The sequence below is a fragment of the Cydia pomonella genome, chromosome 2 (genome assembly GCF_033807575.1).
Source record: "Cydia pomonella isolate Wapato2018A chromosome 2, ilCydPomo1, whole genome shotgun sequence".
Classification (NCBI taxonomy): domain Eukaryota; kingdom Metazoa; phylum Arthropoda; class Insecta; order Lepidoptera; family Tortricidae; genus Cydia; species Cydia pomonella.
This window is the reverse complement of record NC_084704.1, coordinates 19424175-19444174: the sequence shown is the minus strand read 5'-3', so window position 1 is coordinate 19444174 and position 20000 is coordinate 19424175. Positions and strand designations below refer to the sequence as shown.

The following is a 20000-nucleotide window of genomic DNA, read 5'->3' as shown; positions in this document are numbered from 1 at the left end:
ATTCCAAAACACCTACGCCCATACTACAAAACTAACAACTTGTTTTGTTTGTGTATATTTTATTTATAATAGCACTTTAGATGTGGTGGGATTTAAAATAATTTATCTCTAGGTATTTCTGGAAATATAATGTGGGTTTTTTGATTGGCATGTCTTTATTTTTAGAATGCCTCGGCGGCCAAAGTCACGTTCTATTGGTCTCCATACCGAAGAAAACATAAGGAGGCTCTTAATCAAATTCGCAAAGGGACGAGCATCAGAAAAGCCGCCAAGTTAACAGGAATACCCCTAACAACCCTAAAACTCTACAATGAAAAAAGCGGCCAAGTGCGAGTCGGACTCGCCCATGAAGGGTTCCGTACCATTTATGACGTATTAAAAAAAAACTACTTACTAGATCTCGTTCAAACCAATTTTCGGTGGAAGTTTGCATGACAATGTATATCATATTTTTTTTTTAGTTTTTTCATTATGTTATTTTAGAAGTTACGGGGGGGGGGGGGGCACACATTTTACCACTTTGGAAGTGTCTCTCGAGCAAACTATTCATTTTAGAAAAAAATTATATTAGAAACCTCCATATCATTTTTGAAGACCTATCCATAGATACCCCACACGTATGGTTTTGCAGAAAAAAGATTTTTTGAGTTTCAGTTCTAAGTATGGGGAACCCCCAAAATTTATTGTTTTTTTTTCTATTTTTGTGTGAACGTCATAATGCGGTTCATAGAATACATCCACTTACTAAGTTTGAACAGTATAGCTCTTATAGTTTCGGAAAAAAGTGGCTGTGACATAATCGGACAGGCAGACGGATATGACGAATCTATAAGGGTTCCGTTTTTTGCCATTTGGCTACGGAACCCTAAAAATCGAAAGCTTCCGGAAATGCAAAAACTTTTAAAATGCTAATTTCTTATGGATATTCATCTCTTATTTGTTTGATCTCTTATTATGCCAAAGGCATCAGATAATCAAAACGACTGATTCAATTAAGTCTAAAAGTTGTGTGCAAAGTTGAACAATTAATAAATAATGAGACTGATTGATTTAAACATGATATTGTTTTATTTATAATAATTTACTCTAAAATAATCCACTGTGTATAGGGTTCCCAACCGTATTATATTATATAGTATTGTACTATATTTTGGCTCTCTGTACTATATACTGTTGAAAAAATATATAGTACGCTAAAATACTATATTTCCGACATCCTTCTAATTTGTTCAAGATCGATAATCAATTTAATTCTAATCAAAAAATATATATTTCAAGTGGGAAGACAATATGGCGTGGGGAAGCAACAGGGCTGACATAAATTGAATAAAAAGGGAGCCATTAAATTGTCATAAATATTCAGTATGAATGTACTGAATCGTTGTCTCATTTTATTAAAAATTAAGACATTACTAAAAAGTGCACAAAGCTCAATAAAAAATATAAATTTAAACTTTAAATAAATGTTTTTATTAAAAAAAATTTTTTTTTACTCTTTATTATTACTGGGCGTATGAGATGACGAGTGAGCAGTTTTACATATATGACTAACTGATGGCATGATAGCTGGAGTCTAGGAATAGGATGATTTTGACAACAGAGAGTGGTCTACACAAAAAGAATAGTTAAGAGGCCGTTATCGATTTTAGTCGCAACAATGTCAAATTCATAGATTTAATCGATGAAATTGTACAACTTCTGTTAACTATTAGAAATAACAAGTACTGGTTTCTATTAGCGCGTCTTGTTATCTTTTTTTTTAATAGACTCATTTAATTAGTAATGATTGTTTTTCTGATGGAAGTATAGGTAAACGCGCGTAAAGCACCGATTTTGTTGATCTTATTTGTAAATTTCGTAAAGTTTGGACTGCTAAAAATGGTAATTTTGTATTACACATATCCTGTACTTCAACTTTAATAAACTACATTTTTGTTATTATAAATTTGAATTTAGTTATTTGAATGAAAGTTAGACGTAATCAATTTTCTCCAGAACTAACTTCAAAACAAGTGACAATTTCTCTGAAAATCGACTTAATTTCAACGTAATTTTGATACTTAAACAATCTACAACATTTGCTAAAACTGTTCTTATACATCATTTTGTATAATTTACTACCATACTTTTTTGATGAATTTTTAAAAACTGTTCCTTCTCGTCACATAGTACTGGGGACGCAGGCTTGCGACCTCATTATTAAAAGGCAAGATGAGAAGACGTGCTAATAGAAACCAATGCTTGTTATTTAGATATTACGTAACAAAAGGAGTACAATTTCAACGATTAAATCTATCAATTTTACATTTTTGCTCTAAAATCGTTACCATAACTAATCTTAACAAAGTGCTAGTAAGTATGATTAAACGTATATTACACTTAAGTTAAGCATTTTATCTAAAAGTACTATATATTTTTTTAATGTACTATATTTTTAATGCCTTATTCTGGAAAATACTATATTCCACCAAAAAATAGTTGGCAACCCTAACTGTGTACCACCCCGAGCCACTGTTGCGACCCCATAGCACACAGTAACGCATTTCAGACTTTTTAAAAAATAAACATTTTTTTTTTACCTAAAACATACTTTGAAAAATCAATAACACAAACATAAATTAGATTAAATCTTTTTTTTTTTTTTTTTTTTTTTTTTTTTATGTAATAGGTTGCAAACGAGCAGACGAGCCGCCTGATGGGAAGCAGTCATCGCCGCCCATGGACATAAGCAACATCGGAGGAGCCACTTATGCGTTGCCAACCTTTGAGAACCCTAAAAACCTGCTTCTTGAAGAACCCCATGTCATAGCGCAAGGGAAACACCTCAGAAGGTAGCTCATTCCACAACTTGCACGTTCTGGGAAAAAACGAGCGAGATGCCCGCTTGTTCTTGGTTTGCCACGTGTCGAGAAAGTGAGGATGAACTTTGTTTCTTTGGCGGGATGTGCGGTGATAAAAACGTGACGGTGGCACCAATTCAAAAAGTTCTTCAGAACATTCCCCATTGTACAGACGGGGAATAAAATCTCCTATAATATCCTTCATTACAGCAAACTCCTGTGATAAATAGTTTCGGAGCTTTGGCCATCTGAAAAAAAGAGACCCACTGTTGACCACCTGACCCTAGGAATTACAAACTTTGATTCTGTAAACATAAATTTTTTATCCGGAGATAGTATGTCTGATTCTCACGGAAGTATAATTATGTCGGTCAGTTCCTAATATTGTTTGGGCAAACAATATTCAATAAATTAAGGATGTTTATTTTAACTCTTACTAAGTAAGGACTCCGGGAACTAAAGAAGAAATGCGAACCAATCGGGCGCCGCCGCCTTTACGCTTGCTTCCAAGACGACGCGCTATAATCATAGTCTAAGAGCTGGCAACTTAATTATGTTAATTGTTAAGTTAGTTTATTGGACCGATGGGCGTTTAACAGGGTATTTGTAACGAAATAAAATACAAATAGGTACAAAAATGAAATGTGTTTATTACAACATTATCTTTTAATTGTTTTACTTTTAAGTATTATTTAATTGATTTATCCCCAATTTAAAAGTTCGATTATTAAATCTCAGAGTCGAAAATATACAATCTTAATAAATAGTCCGCAGGGAAACACGAACATGGCAATTACCTACGTAAATGAATCTCTTGCAGTAATTGAAATATTTCACTTCGAGGATTTCCGTGTAAATAGTGCTTAAAATTGTGTGTAAATGCAATCCCTAATTTTTGAACGTACTCATTAATTTCCTGAGAAGGCACTCGGCGGCAAAATTTGTTCAACCTCTCGTGCTTCGAAGCCCTCGCACTCGCACGCTCAAAATTCCACTATTTATGGTTTAAAGTTTAAATTCATCAAAATGACTTAACTTTCAATATCGTCCAGAATTTAAAAATTTTTTATATCTGCTTCCTTGTTCTTCCGTTTATTCAGACATGTAAACAGAACAATATCTTTTATACGGATTAGATCGAGATTTAGGTTTCGACTCCATTGTGTTTTAAAATAATGTACACTACTACTTACATACTAGAAAAATATACTACAGCAATGTCTAGGAAAACATTTATTTGTACACGCACATTTTAAAATATATTCTCTTGTTCTTTAGACATGATCTTTGGTATATAAAATATAATATGGAATATGGCCACTGTTATTATTATTAAGTGGAAGTGCTGATAAAATTCAGTTAGAATAAATGGAAAGGATTACATCTTCATAAATGAGTTAAAATTAATAAATATCTTGCTTAAAACTTATTCAACTACTAATACTAGGAATTTTCGATACACATGGAAATAATATAATCTGGAAAATCATCTTATGAAAAAATGGAATTATTTAATTATTATCATAGTAAAAGTCATAATCTTCAGGTTCATCAGGTATCTGTGGAGGGTCCTGTGGGATGTCAATGCCCTCTGCATCGAGTAGACGCACTTTTATATCCATTGACAACAAAGTTTCAAGATCATTTTCATATGATTTACTTGTCATCTTTTCCTTTAGTAGAGCATTAACTCCATCTGTCCAATAGTCAAATATCTGCTCATCTGGGGCCACAAAGTCTAAAGAAGTCACTTCAGCAGACTTGAGAATCAGGGAGAAAGCCAAGCTTGGGTTTATCTTTCTTCCTCGCAAATCTTTCATGTGTGGGCAATCTTTTCCTGTTACCACACTCTTTACGTCTGCTACGGACAGTTTGTTACCAAGCTCTTCTAAACTTGGTGTGCTTTTTTCATCACAATCTCCATGATGGAGAACTTTGTGGTTGGGGGACAGTCGGACATACCAAAACTTATCCTTAACCCTCTGCCCTCTTGATGAATACTTTTTGAATCTAGTCCCACCTACTAGTACCCCTAATCTTTGCTGTTGGATCAGATCAATTATTTCTGGGGTTATTTTTTCTTTCAGCTCAACAATAGGTCTAGCATGTGACTCCCAAACTTCTCTGTTAGTTCTCTCAGTCTGCCAAATCTGTGTAATCTCTGCATAGGTCAGTTGGTTAACCTTCTGGCGAAACTTGTCAAAACCTTTAGGGGAAACAGCCAATGCCCTGCTGATCTGCTCTCTCACAACACTGGATACTTTTACAAAGTCTTCTGAGGTTGCTCTCATCTCCTTCCATGTTTTGTTAAGAAGGACTATGCAAATACAGAATAGTTCCTCAAAAGGATGGTCGTGGGTGAAGAACATAGGGTGGTATGTTTGGCCCTGCTCACTTGGTGGCTCTCCAATGTGCAATATGTCACACAGCTGCTTCACAAGTTCTACACTGGTTTTACCGAATGGACATTCATGTTCATCAGCTCTACAGCTGTTTTCTAAAACAATCTTTGTGTAGTCTTCAGGATAGTTTCTTGCAAAGTACAGCATACAGTCCAAGGCCAACATACCAGGGGGTGTTTCATTGAAATCTTTTATGGGATCAATTTCACATTTAAAACCAAGTTTCTTGAAGTCTTTTGAGAAGCTACCAAGCTGACGTCTTGTTGTAACTTCTATGTTGAAATTGTTATCATTTTCAAATGCAATTTTTCTTAGCTCTTTTATCTTTTCCTGTGATTCTTGTTCTTGCGAATCAGCTCTCTGTCTCATTTTGGGTTCAAGCAGGCCAAGTAAAAGTGTCTGTAACACATACAGCTGGTGTGCCAGTTCTGTATCTTGGGCTTGAACAGCCAATACACCAACCAAATTGTCATAAATAACATTACGGACCTGTTTTGATGACAATGTTGCAGCAATGGTTTTTCTTTTAGTTAGATCAGCTTTGGCCAATATAGCATTAATGAGAGCAATAGTATTTTGTTGAATTACTTTAACCTCATCTTGATTAGGATTTTGCAACTGCGAGATCAAACTTGGAATTGTTATTTCTTTTTCAACCTGGGAATTCTTTCCTGAGCTGTTGAGAACAATATTCTCGAGAATAGACAAGCAGGACTGAATGACTTTAGGATCTTGAGCTGTGCTTTGATTACTGACAAAACTTGCCACTTTATTAATGAACTGATTCTCCAGTATATCCCAGGAAATAATACCATGGTCCATAAGCTCAACAAAAGTAACTAGAGCATGTTTGAAACAAGTTCCTTTGAATTTTCCGGATTCAATATTACTTATTATTAAGGTCAAACCCTTTTTGTTAATGAACTCGAGCGCGAAAGTGAGGTCACTGCTTAGGCTAGAGAGTTTAGTGAGAGCATGACCTTGCTCGATTTCATTCCCATTATTAATTTTATACAGTATCTCCTGCACAGTTTTCGCTGGCGACTGCTCCAAACGCAGCACAGACCCGTTCTTGATCTCATTGCGATTCTTCTCGGTGATGTAGTTCTGGTTGTTGCTCTCCGAGAACTGCAACGCATAGTTATCGGGATCTGGGAGACCCCACGGCTTGCAAAGGAGTTGAATAATGCTTGATAAGGGCTGGCTTTGGTCAAATTCTATCAACTGAGGAACCTTATCGGGAGCATTTAGCATTTCCACGGCAATCTTAAGTATAGTCGAATCCCTCGTCGCTGAAGGCATCTTCAATGGCTTAGTAGACATTTATTTATCATTTGTCACGTACACAATACACGAAATGAGTATTTGAGATGCTCAAATTCTCACACTCCGATGTCCCTCCCATTAATCTGTGCATAGGGCAAGGGGCAAGGCAATACGAAATATTAAAGCAAGCAGGAAATGACAGGACAACGAATGACATTTTATAAATTTTTTTTTTTAATTTATTACGAGCATTGGCAACTAGGCCATCAGCTCAAGCATGAAATACAAAAGTAACATAAGTACTTTACTTATAACTAATTCACATAAAAATATGACATTTTATAACACTATTGATACTTTTTTTTAAAGGGTCTCTACACACCTCACGATAATCGCAAATAAACGTCTTACGTTATAGCCCTTACAGACGACCGCACCGGGCTTCGATCTTGATGTGGTCAAAACTTCTCTTTCTCGCTCTTACTTACAGCTGCGTCCTTAACGAACGTGCGCCTGATCGCACCAAGGTTGCGATCCGGTGCGGACGTCAGTAAACACAATCAAAAGCCCTAATAGACTTAGACTACCGCCCACCCTGGGCTATAACCGCGAAATCGAAGTTCGTCAATTGCGGGCATTTTTCTCTGTCACTCTTATTACATTACATCTTTGTAAGAGTAAAAGAGCAAGATCCCCGCAATTTGAGAATTTTGGTTTTTGCGGTAGGCCTAGGGTATGCAATAACCGGCCAACACGGACTTATAAGATTATCCGGATAGATAGATAGATAGATAGATAAAATCTTTATTCAACCACAACTTACATGCTTTGTGACACAACAAATAACAAGAGAGAAATAAAATTGACAAGAGACAAAGAAAAAGTAACATACAGTTTGACACTAATATCAATAATTACGTCAACAATCAAATGTATTACGTGTCTTATTTTTAGATTAATAGAGATATTAGTAGAGGGTCATGTGTTGTGGTAAAGAATAGGCGCTGACTCAGCATAAATGCTGCGGAGACCACAGCGCTGATCTTCCGTCAGAACCTTAAAACCTACACTAATAAACGACCAGTGCAGCACTAGTCAATGTACTTATATGTTTAAATAATATACTTATGCATGTTACATATATTTGTACTGTGTGTATGTAGGTACTGTAAATATTTGCAAGAAAAATATGTCACGTAGATAGTTATTATACTTATGAATTTACACGATGTGAACGCAAGTGGATAGGTAACGGCAGGTAATGGTATGGTCAGGTGGGGTTAAGTTTTAGGCACTTAGTTTTTGAGTTTCTAATAGGTATTGGCGTAATTTAATTTTAAATTGAGGCTTACTTTTTAATATTCTGATTGGTGGGGGTATGTTGTTCCAACATTTGGTGGCCCGATACCTAAAACTTCCCCTAAAGGCAGCAGCGCGGTATTTTTGAGGCTGCAGCATAAGAATACGCGGGGCTCTAACCGAGTGACAGCTTCTGTTTGTTGACCAAACCAGTTTTTTGTACAGATAGCTTGGAGTCTGAGTGTTTATTACATCAAACAGTAAGCATGCCAACATTAGATCCTGACGTGGTAGCATTTTGAGCCAGTTTCCGTTATTTATAAATGGGGTGACATGAGTCCGCGGGGGAATATTGTAACAGAACCTGGCACATGCATTTTGGACCCTCTGAATGCAGCGCTGCGAGCGTCCCAAGAGGCAAGGTCCATATACAGTAATACAGTAATTTAATTTCGATAGAATAAGGGCTTCGCATAGTCTCACTCGTAGATCTACACTCAGTAATTCACGAATATTGTATAAAACCTTTAAACGGTACATACAGTACTGGAATGTTTCCGCTATGTGTTTTTCGAAGCGGAGGTTACTATCCATCAAAAGTCCGAGATTTCTCGCTTCAGTAACCTGAGCCACATTCATACCATTAATTTCTATTACAGGATTATAGGCTGTGATGACGTTTATCTGGTGCGGTGAACCCAGGATCATATATTTGGACTTTATGGGGTTGAGAACCAAGCAGTTTTCAGAGGCCCATTCCGAAATACGTTTAAGATCGGAGTTTATTTTAGCGACTGCTGAGTCCGTGTCGTTGGGAAAGAAAGAAAAATATATTTGAAGATCATCCGCATATAAATGGTATTTACAATGATTTATGCATTGGACGATGTCGGCACTGTACAAAATAAAGAGCAAGGGACCTAAAATAGAACCCTGCGGGACACCTCTTGTCACAGGTATTGGCTCCGATGATATAGAGCTACCGTCACTACGACTTATCTTGACCAACTGTTTCCTGTTTTTAAAGTAGCTCTCGAACCATCTGATAGTGCGGTAATCGAAACCATAATAATGTAGCTTTGCCAAAAGAAGTGGAATATTTATGCAGTCAAAAGCTCTCGAAAAGTCGAGCAGCACCAAAGCAGTTCCCTTGCCCAGGTCTTGGCCAGCAAGAACCTCGTCCACTACGTCATGAAGCGCAGTGCTAGTGTTACGACCTCGCCTAAAGCCCGACTGCATTTCGGGTAAAATGTTGTTATTTTCCAAGTACTTGGATACTTGGTCATATACCACTTTCTCTAAAATTTTTGACAAGAAAGGCAGTATACTTATAGGTCGAAAATCTTTTAGATCAATTGGATCATTCGTTTTTGGAATAGGGCGGACAATAGCTGTTTTCCATAATGATGGGAATGCGGAGGTTGTAATAGAGCAATTGATTAAATCAGTGATAACACCCAAGGTGCGAGGAAGCGTCATCAAAATCATGTCAAAATTAATACCATCATAACCAATGGCGTTAGATTTTATGTGAAGTAATAGTTTACTGACGACGCTTTCAGTTACAGTTGATAGTTGGAAAGATGAATTACCATATAAGTTATTCCCAAAATACATTATGTTATCGCAGTTTGGTATATTATTACCAGGTACGTCTAGAAAAGTAATATTCATAGCTGTAGGGTTATCAAACTGATTTGGTATGTCTGCTTCGGTTTTGAAATTAGGTAATATGTTTTCCTTAAGGTTTTTCCAAAGAAGTTTAGGATGGTTAAGATTAAGATTAATGTTTTGATTAAAGTAAGCCTTCTGTTCGAAATGCAAGCTGGTATTTACTAGATGTTTCAAGTTTTTATAATTAATTTTGTCCGTATCAGACTTGGTGTGTCTATACTTTCTTTGAGCATTATTACGGAGAACCATCATGTACCGCACGTTCGGAGTTAACCAAGGTTTCGAGGATTCTTTTATGACGTGATTACGTATCGGAGCATAAGTGTCGAATAATTGTAGTATGTTTGCATTAAATAAGGACACTTTGGATAGGGTACATTGGCCAAAATTGTGTCCACATGAGAAGTCAAGATGGGCCATTGGACCTCTTTCTAATTAGGGAGGCGCTTGTCAATGGAGTGTAATAGACATTAGAGAAACATAGTATCTTTTTCTTACGATAGTATTATTGAGCTTGTTAGAGTCGAGGCTACCGCGAACGCCGAAGTTCGCAAATTGCGAGCATCTTTCTCTGTCACTCTTAACTCCTTTATATATCCATGTATAAATTATTAACTAATATAAACGGGACTTAATAGTGTATTAAGTTTTATGTTTACGTCCGACGTTCCGAGGACGGCGTTGTCCCCGTGGTCTCGAAGAAAATAATTCGATAAACTTACTTAAGTACTTAATACCTGGGCGACCGAGCTTTGCTCGGTTATAACTATTTATTGTAATATGGTGGTCTATAGGTGATAATCTTAACTACATTTTTTTACTAAATTAAACTTGTCTAAAACAATAAAAATGAAAAAAAAAAAAAACTTGAACATATAAAAAAAAAAGTTAATCACCGGGCGAGATTCGAACCCGTAACACTCGTTTAGCAGTCCTCGTCTTAACCCGCTGGACCAGACGGACAGTGGCCGGCAATACGAAATTAGCGACCATATTCTGCGTCGAAAGAATAACGCATGAAAACTCGAAAACACGCGTTTTCCCAAACATAAGACTAATCTAGATCGATTGTTTACCCCCAAAAACCCCCATATACCAAATTTCAGCAAAATCGTTAGAGCCGTTTCCGAGATCCCGGAAATATATATATATATATATATATATATATATACAAGAATTGCTCGTTTAAAGGTATAAGATAAGAATTGTATAAAACGGATTCACATCGTGCCGACATCATGGTCACCCTAATGAGTTTGTCAATTATCGTTTTGTATTTTATCGTAAAATTGAATGATTGTGGTTCACCTGTGAAAATATATACCACAATCAGCAAAGCTTTCACTTCTACAACCTACACAACATTTTTTACCCATTTTTTAAATATTTCGCAATTAAATGCCGAGCCCCACCATTCACGTATTTTGGAAATATCTCGAAAATATGTCATAGGGATACCAATTAATATTCAAAGTTTCTACAATGTCTACCATACTAAAATTAATGTTTTTTTTTGTTGTGCACATGCTTGGGTTAATCAGTTAATAATCATAATTATTTACAAAATACTTAAAAGATTTGAGAACCGCACTCTGTATATAGCACTAAAATAGTATAAGAAAGTATTTAATTTCAGTAGTATATGGATATAAATACTACCACAATGGTATGTTTTTAACATTGGCAACATGTGCGAATGAGACACCGCGCCCCACTTTTGCTATCTCAAGTGGACCGTTTTCTCTAGTCTGGTAAGAATACTAAGAATACCTTTCTGCCTCAGTGGTAAGGTTCAATTTACTATAACAAAAAAGCTAGAGTGTGCTCCACTTTATATCTCCATGCCAGCCAAACTTCATAACCGGTTTCGGTTACGGTTATGGCCAAAAAAACCGATAATCGGTTATAATCTGTTACGGTTATTATCGACAAAAAGTGATAAATTTACAATCAAGTAATTTAAAAAAAAAAAAACACGAAAATAAACTTACGGCATTAGGGAATGTGACTATAAGTCTTCGTTTTTTAATAAAACACAAAATACAGTATAAGTGAAAATATGACCTTGGACATGATACAATATTCAATCACAGTATTTCATAAATAAGGGAAGTAAATTTAGTATATTTTCGTCACAGCCAAAAAAGGCACGATTTTGTAGTCCTTAGAAGTTAAATTTACGGGTTGTCGTTGAGATTCAAGATGGCGAAGACGTCTCGAGAATATATTTTTTTGTATGAAATTTTGACTTAATAATCGGTTATAACCGATTTGCATTCCCTAGGTAGGCCCCCAGGCTCTTTTGAGGAGCACTTCGCGAGAATGGTTTCTCGTCTCGTGGGTGCTGCCTCGGCTCTGGGCCGCCTACTGCCCAATTTGGGGGGGGCGAATGCCCCATGCAGACGGCTGTATGCTGGGGTCGTCCGGATTATGGCGCTCTACGGAGCACCAATCTGGGCCGGACGACTCACGGAGCGCACGAAGGCACTGCTCCGTCGGGCGCAGAGGGTACTGGTCCAGTGAATGGTGAGGGCCTACCGCACCACCTCTCACGCTGCTGGACGCGGAGGTGTTGGCGGAGAGGTACGGGCTGAGGGCGGAGGCCAGGAGGCGTGGCGAGCCCCCAGACGCGGAAGAGGCTGAGAGGGTGGCGCAGGCAGCCGCGGAGCGCCTTCGAGCGCGATGGAGGGATGTCTTGGAGGATGGCCACTACGGAATCCGAACCGTAGGGGCTATCCTCCCGGTAATTAATGAGTGGGTGGCTAGAAGGAGGGGAGCCCTGACCTTCAGGTTGCCGCAGGTGGTGTCTGGACACGGCTCCTTCGGACACTACCTGTACAGAATTAAGAGGGAGCCGGGGCCTCAGTGCCACGAATGTGGCGCGGGGGACGACACGGCCCAGCACACTCTGGAAGAGTGCAGTCGCTGGGCCTTGGAAAGAGCTGCCCTCAGGGTGGCAACAGGGGTGGTGGACCTCTCGCTGCACAGCATCATAGCGGCGATGCTGGGCAGTGAGAGGAATTGGGATGCGGTGGCCTCCTTCTGCGAACAAGTCATGTCGCAAAAGGAGGAGGCGTAGAGGTGGCGTGAGGCTGATCCTAATGCGCCGCCTCTCCGACGCAGGCGGCGGGGTCGAAGGCGAAGAGCGCATGTTCGTCTCGATCCCTAATGGGGCCAGCGGGTACGGGACCCGCATTGCACGGCTCCATATACGTCGCCGACGGGGATCAAGCGTTTCAGATTCCCCTCCATTGCGCGGGTGTCCTGGCGCCAAGCCGGGGCTGCCGGGGAGCGCTATGGTGGAGTGTTCTCAATCCCATGGCGCTCTGGCAAACGGCAAAGAAGGCGAAACGCCGGAGTGGGTTTAGTGGGTAGGGCCAAGCTCTCCCCCCCTCTCACCAGGAGAGAGGGGACCGAATCGGCGAGTCCCACACACCCCCCCATTATGGCCTTTCCACGGCTAGGGGGACGGTGCGTAAACGCATTCGCCCACTCCGTGAACAAAAAAAAAGGCCCCCAGGCTCGACGTCTGGATACATCACGTTACGCAATAAGTTTATAAAATGAATGCGAATGTTGCTTGAATTATCTTTCTAATAAACTGAATAATCAATAATAAATAGGAATTATCTTTCTTACTCTGGTATTTCTTTCATTTGATGCAATAGGTCGGATTTCATGATTTTCCTTATTTTCGCAAAACATAAAGCATTGCTAAAATAAGCTAGTATTAAAATAACATGTAAGCACTAACTGCCAACAAAACTAATTATATACTTACAATTAGTTAAAGCTAAACTTAAGCTTAATTAAGATAATCTCCAAATATAGAGATTTTTTATATAGACTGAGTGCAGACTGTACCCCAATAACAACACTAAAATAAACAGATTAAATTTTTTTTACACCCGTCTTTTTCCATATATTTGCCTCTCAATTGTTTCTTTGAGACTATGAATTTAAAATGTTGACACATTGTGAGGTGTTTATTACATACGACGCTTTGCCTATAATTTTAGTAACAATACTACGTTTCTTAATTCGGATCTGAACTTAAGACCTTAATAATGTCTAAAATATTCAAAGTGTAGAGTGTAAGTAAGTCAATACGACTTTATGCCTCTCTTTTACAATGGGGAGAAAAAAAAATCGGGTCTAATAAATTTAGCATAAATACCGTCTTTTTAAATATAATCAAACACACACACAGCACCGCAGCAGCACAGCGCTTTTACTTATCCAAAATAGAAGGTAAAAAGGCTTTTCTCAATAAAAAAATATATGGTACGTCTAGCCTACATAGTACGTGAAATAATGGCAAATAAAAGTGCCAATTTTGTTTTGGCTCTCCTGAGAAGTTAATTTTTTTCAAACCCGACCATATGGAACTCGAGGCGAGAATTATTATTGTTTACAGTAATTATTACCGGAGTTTCGGTCATTCGTCTTTGGGTCGTCGTCTACTTAGAATGTCATTACAGTGCTTGTGAGTGTTATTATCACTGATTTTGTTTGTGTATTATCGTGTCGGTTCCCCTTCTCCTGTTAAAATAAAAACAACATGCGCTACTGACTAAGTAAGTAAGTAATATTGATATAATTTCGCTCAACTTTGGTCATTATTTGCAGTAGCTAACATGATTTCTATTATCTATTTACTACTCGTATATAATGGAATATCATTGTAATGCATACTGAAAGAATGAGCTGGATATTAATTCTAAGCAATTTACCTCTATTTAACCACAATTTTTCAAAGATACTGAAAGCAAGCTTTTCTCATGTAATTTTATTAAACTGGTGTAGTTAGTTAGTGCTTCTGGGCATTTTCCGCAAATCGACAACCATTGTGCCTATTTTGCGTGAAACGAGGTAGCGCTACTCTAACTACCCCAGCTCCTCCACGAAGCCTAGCAAAGTTTTCAGGTTGCTAAATGCCTCTCCTAGTGTGCACGGAGTCCCTAGGTATTTGTTCCTGTATACTTCTATCTGTTTGCAGTCTAGGAGAATATGTTTTGTTGTTTCTTCTTCTTCCATGCACGCTCTGCACATGGGGCTGTCTGTTTTTCCCATATTGTGTAGGTGTTTGTTAAGTGTGTTATGTCCCGTAATTAATCCTACTATTTTACGTAGTTGATGTCTAGGTGTTTTCAGTAGTATTTTGGTGAGTTTGAGGTTCAGTTCCGGTAGAAAATCCTTGGTCTGCCTGCATGTGTCCATTTCCTTCCAGTATTTATTGTGCAGTTGTCTGTGATGTAGGTCTAGCTGGTTGTGTATATAGGATATTGGTAGGGGTATGATGGGCTCGGGTCCATATGCCGGCGTTTCTGAGCCTCTCCTGGCCAGTTCGTCCGCTGCATCGTTTCCTCTTGATCCACTATGCCCCTTTATCCATTGAATTGTTACTTTGTTGCCTTCTTTGCTCACTTCCGTGAGGCTTCGATGACATTCGAGTATGAGTTCTGAATTAAGTTTGTCGCTGCATAGCGCTTGTAGTACTGATTTACTGTCTGATAGTATTAGTATATTTTCGTGTTTCACTTGTCGTCTTGTTATAGCATTGCAAGCTTCTATTATTCCCACACATTCAGCTTGGAATACCGTGTTATGTTCTCCCAGGGGTTTTGAGATGTGTATATTCAGGTCCTCCGAGAAGACACCACATCCTGTCCCTTCAAATGTTTTTGAGCCATCTGTGAATATTCTTAGGTTGGTTTGGTCTAGTCCTTCTTTAGGATCTTCTGTTAATGATATGGCGTATTCTTTCCAGAAGATCATAGTTTTTGGTGTTTTGTCGATGGGCGCCTCCAGCATGGGTAGTTTTGAGATCATATTTTCATAGATCTTCTTGTGCGATGAGCTGAAGGATGTCCATAGGTTTAGCTTTTTCAACCGAAGAGCCGTGGCAGCCGCTTCTTTTTGTATGTATATGTGTAATGGTAGGAGTCCTAGCATTATTTCTAGCGCCGCAGTCGGAGTAGTTCGCATACAGCCCGTCGCAGCCACACATGCTAGTCTTTGTGTTTTGTTTAGTTTGTCTATTACCGTGGTTAACTGGGTGCGGGGCCACCATACGACCGCGCCGTAGCTGATCATTGGCATTATTACCATTTTGTATAGCCACAGTATGATGTGAGGAGCAAGTCCCCATCTCTTGCCCACCATCCTCCGGCATTGCCAAAAGGCTACTGTTGCTTTGTTTAGTTTATTGTCCAGGTGTTTGTTCCAGTTCAGTCTATCATCCAGGATTATGCCTAGGTATTTTACATCCTTTGAAAGTGTCAATCTTGTGCCAAAAAGGGTTGGCAGTTCGTATGTACCCAGTTTTCGTTTGTGTGTGAAGAGAATTGTGTCGGTCTTTTTTTGGGTTTACCGATAGGTCATTCTCCTTGCACCATTTCTCTACTATTTTCAGTGCTGTCTGTGTGAGATCGCACAGTGTGTTTATTACTAGGCCGCTGATTAGTATTACTAAGTCATCTGCGTACCCTATAGTCATAAAGTGTTTGTTGTTTAATTTTGTTATCAATTCGTTCACCACCAGGTTCCAAAGCAGTGGTGAGAGTACTCCTCCCTGGGGGCATCCTCTCATGACTAGTGCTTGATGAGTTTGGTTTTCGGATAGTCTTATTATTCTCTGTCTTAACATATTCATTATCCATTCGGTTACGAGTGGATTGGTTCCATGTCTTTGTAATGCTTGCTGGATGCTGCTAAAGTTTGTCTTGTCAAAGGCTCCTTCTATGTCGATGAAGGTGCCTAGGCATGAGTTCTTCCTTGCTAGCGCATTCTCTATGTTGCTTACTACAGCATGGAGAGCTGAGTCAGTTGATTTCCCTTGACTGTAGGCGTGTTGGTTTGGATGGATTTCTATGTTTTTTAGGGCCGTGTCCTTCAGTTCTCTGTCACATAGTCTTTCTAGTGTTTTTAGCATGAAGGATGTAAGGCTGATTGGTCTGAAAGACTTGGGATCCGAGTAATCGGTTTTGCCTGGCTTTGGGAGGAAAATCACTTTCACTTCCCTCCATTTATGTGGTATATATCTAAAGGCTATACAGCTGCACAGTAGATTGGATAGATGTTTGATTAATGTATGTCCACCCCATTTTAGTAGGGCTGGGTAAATTCCGTCTGTTCCCGGCGATTTGAAGTTATCAAAACTATTTACTGCCCAGGTCGTTTTGTTATGTTCTGTTATACATTCTGCTATTCTCCATTCGCTTTCCGTTGGATTATAGTTCATTGTATCCTGTTCTGGGTCTTGCTCATTTACTACTTTGCATCCTGGGAAATGGGTCTCCACCAGCAGCCTTTCTGTCTCAGCTGGGCTACTGGTGGTACTATTATCTTGTCTCCTCAGGGTGCCCAGTAGTTGTCTTGGTTGGTCTGCAAGGATTTTCCTTGTTCTGTTTGCTTGGGTTACTGTGGATATGTTGTCGCAGAAGTTTCGCCATGTGGCTGATTTTCTGTATCTTAGTCTTTTCTTGTAGTCTGTTTTAGCTGTTTTGTACCTGTCCCAGTCCTCTTCAGCTCTTGTGTTCATTGCTCTGTTAAGTAACCTTCTCATTCTTGTTCTCATTCGTTCCAACTCCGGTCCCCACCAGCTGTTGTTGTTATTGTTACTACCTTTTCCTCTAGCCGATGGAGTCGATAGCGGACATGTGTTTTCATAGCTTTCAGTTATGTTTTTAATAAGTAAGTTTACCTGTTCCTCCAATTCCTTCGTATTGCTAGGTCTGTCAGTGTGTGTGTTATTGTGTAGTTTACCTTCCAGAAGTTCCTTGTACGCCGCTATGTCCGTGCGTCTCGGGTTTCTTCTAGGTGTGGATGTTTGGATGTCAGCTGTCAGGTCATACCGAATCCATCTGTGGTCGGAGCAGGATAGCTCGTCCGACACGTGCCAGTTGGATATGTGTTGAGCTGCCAGTCCTGTGCTTAGAGTAATGTCAATTATAGTATTACACCTACGAGTGACAAAAGTTGGTTTAGATCCTGTGTTTAATATATCTAGGTTAGTTGACATAAGGTATTCAACAATATCGTTACCTCTTTTGTTGTTGGTTTCCATTCCCCATAGGTTGTGATGGCCGTTGCAGTCTGCAGATATGACCAGCTCGAGCCTTTCTCGTTCGCAGTAGCGTATGAGGTTGTTCATCTCCACTGGAGGTGGTTCGTCCTCCGCCGCCATGTAGGTGGACGCCAGGACTATCTCCGGTAGACTTGAGTTTTGTGTTCTGAGGAGTTTTATGGCACACACGTCTCTGGAACAGAATTGAGTTAGTGGTTGTGCCATTATGTTACGAGATATGTATATGCAAGATCTTGGTTTGAAATGTGTATTGTAAAATAAATTACCTCCGGTATTACCAAGGCCGTTTATGCGTGTGTTCCTGATCCACGGCTCTTGAATCAGGGCTATGGATGTTGGGTTAACCTCCAGCCATCTTCGAAGTTGAGCCGTTGCAGATTCGCTGTGCTGGAGGTTAACCTGGAGGACCTTACAGTGGGAAGGCGCCATCCGGGGATATCCCTTCCGCCGCCCTTCCCTTTAGGTCCAGGAGACTGATCCCCTTTGGTAAGCCATCCTCGTCCTCAGAGTCCAGCAAAATGCCTTCCTCGATGTCTGAGGTGTGTGGTTCCGCGCAGTCGGTGTCCATGGCAGAGGGGGTATTCTTTTCAGGCGCGTCCTCTGCAGATTTGTTCTCCCCTCCGTCAGTGTTCGCCTCTGTTGCGGTTTTCTCCGGTGGAGAATCTCTGAAGCGTCCTCCGCCGTGCTGGAAACGGATGTAGACTGTCCCACATAGGTAGTTCAGTCTTCTTCCCTTTTCCATCACAGTAGGAACAACGTCTTCAGGTATTCCCACCAGGAGTAGGGTACAGGTCCTTTTCTTCAGGGGGATCGCCTGGTGGAGAGTCCACTTCCTCACCATGGCCCACGGGTTCTGGAAGTTGAGGACCCTGCCTATTTTGGTGAGGTTGTCTTCCAGGGACGGGATCAGGATACCGCACCTAGTGTTCCGGACCATCTCGTCCTCCCTCTTTCCAACGAGCTGGTCTCCGTTCTGAAGGGTGGCCGACTCCAGCCACTTCATCAGCCACGCCTTGGTGTTCGCGTCCTGGCACCACAGCTTCAGGTACCCATCCACAAAACTGGGTCTACCTGAGAACGCTGGGGCCTCCGCTGCGGTGTCCAGATCGGTTTCGATGGCTGCTTGGAAGATAGCGTCCCCGATCTTCTTCTCCACCTCTGCTGCATCTTGCTGCGTCAGTCTGCCCGTGCGGTTATTAGTAATCGCCACCGTCAGATCTGCCGCTGCTGCCGCCGCATAGGAGGAGGGTAGTTCTTTGTTCCCCGAGGTGGCGTCTGTCCGCTGTTTTTTGTGGTCGCCTCTGGGGGATATGGTTTCATCCAGGCGTGCCCTCTTGGCTTTCCCTTCTGGTTTCTTCTTTGCCTGGGTTTGTTCCGCAGGGGTCGTCGCTCCCTCGCCCTGTCCCTCCGGGGCGTCAACCTCCTGTTTGTTTCCAGAGGAGCGGCTTTCTGCTTCTCTTCGCTTTTGGAGCCGCTGCCTCTTCCTCTGCGAAAGTTTTTTCCGCATAGGTGCGTCTTCTTCGGTCTGGGCAGGCTTCCCTCTTGGTTTGCACCTGATCTCCCAGCCGGGATCTATGACCTGCTTTGAGGGTTCAACAGGTGTCGTCCCACTCTCAGCCGCCATCGTTTTTTCAGTCGAGGGTCCAGCTGTTGAAAGCTCCATCGTCTCTGGCTTAGTCACCTGGGCTGGGGTTCCGATAGGTACCCCGGCTTTCAGCGGCCTCTCCAGCTTCGATGGCTCTTCCTTAGCCTTCCCGCTCTCTGTTTGTTTCGCCCCCCTTAGTGCTTCAGCATGTGCCGTCTCATCTAAGGAGGTCGTTTGTTTCTGTTGGTTTTTAGTTATATATTTTTTTGATTTATTGCTATTCATATGGTTCCCACGAGTAGCTAGGGATATAAAGGGTCAGTACTACGCAGAGCCCCGCTTGCGTAGACAAGGCTATATACAACGGGTTTCGCCCGGTACCCGAGGCCTATCGTTCGCGACTGAGCTCCCTCTCAGCCATGCATCCATCGGCACGATCAGTTACACCTTGGATTAGGGTTTTTGGGGTCGAGGTTGTCTCCTCCAGGAAGGGGGGATGTGGATAAGTGGATTAAGATGGGAAGGGGGGTCAGGAGGGTTGGTCTGGGTAAGGTTTTATGGGTAAATTGGAGGTTTATAGGAAGGGATAAATGGGTCGTTTTCATGGCCCTCAATCTCCGAGCCTCCCCGTGCAGGACACCTTTCCGCTGCATCGACCTTGGCCCCTTGACGTTGTCTCCCTTTATCCGGTCTGAGAACAAGTCTCTTACCGGATTTTAACTGGTGTATAAAAGATTAATACATGTTCGAAAAACTTGTCGTTTAAAGAGTAAATGTTAATTTACTCCATTTATATATTATTATGTAATATAACTTAATTTTTGACTAAAAATAGTTTTATTTTT

At 40.5% G+C, this 20000-nt stretch overlaps 2 protein-coding genes across 2 annotated transcripts in view; one reads left to right on the top strand and one right to left on the bottom strand.

The window, feature by feature from the left end:
• The window catches only part of LOC133534609 (uncharacterized), a 201521-nt gene that overhangs the window by 6765 nt on the left and 174756 nt on the right, over positions 1-20000 (top strand). The gene's annotated exons all lie outside the window — the stretch shown is intronic.
• Positions 4059-6840, bottom strand: LOC133534593 (engulfment and cell motility protein 1). Its single transcript, XM_061873766.1, has one exon. It carries the CDS (start codon positions 6563-6565, stop codon positions 4352-4354), a length of 2214 nt encoding a protein of 737 aa, XP_061729750.1. The 5' UTR covers positions 6566-6840; the 3' UTR covers positions 4059-4351.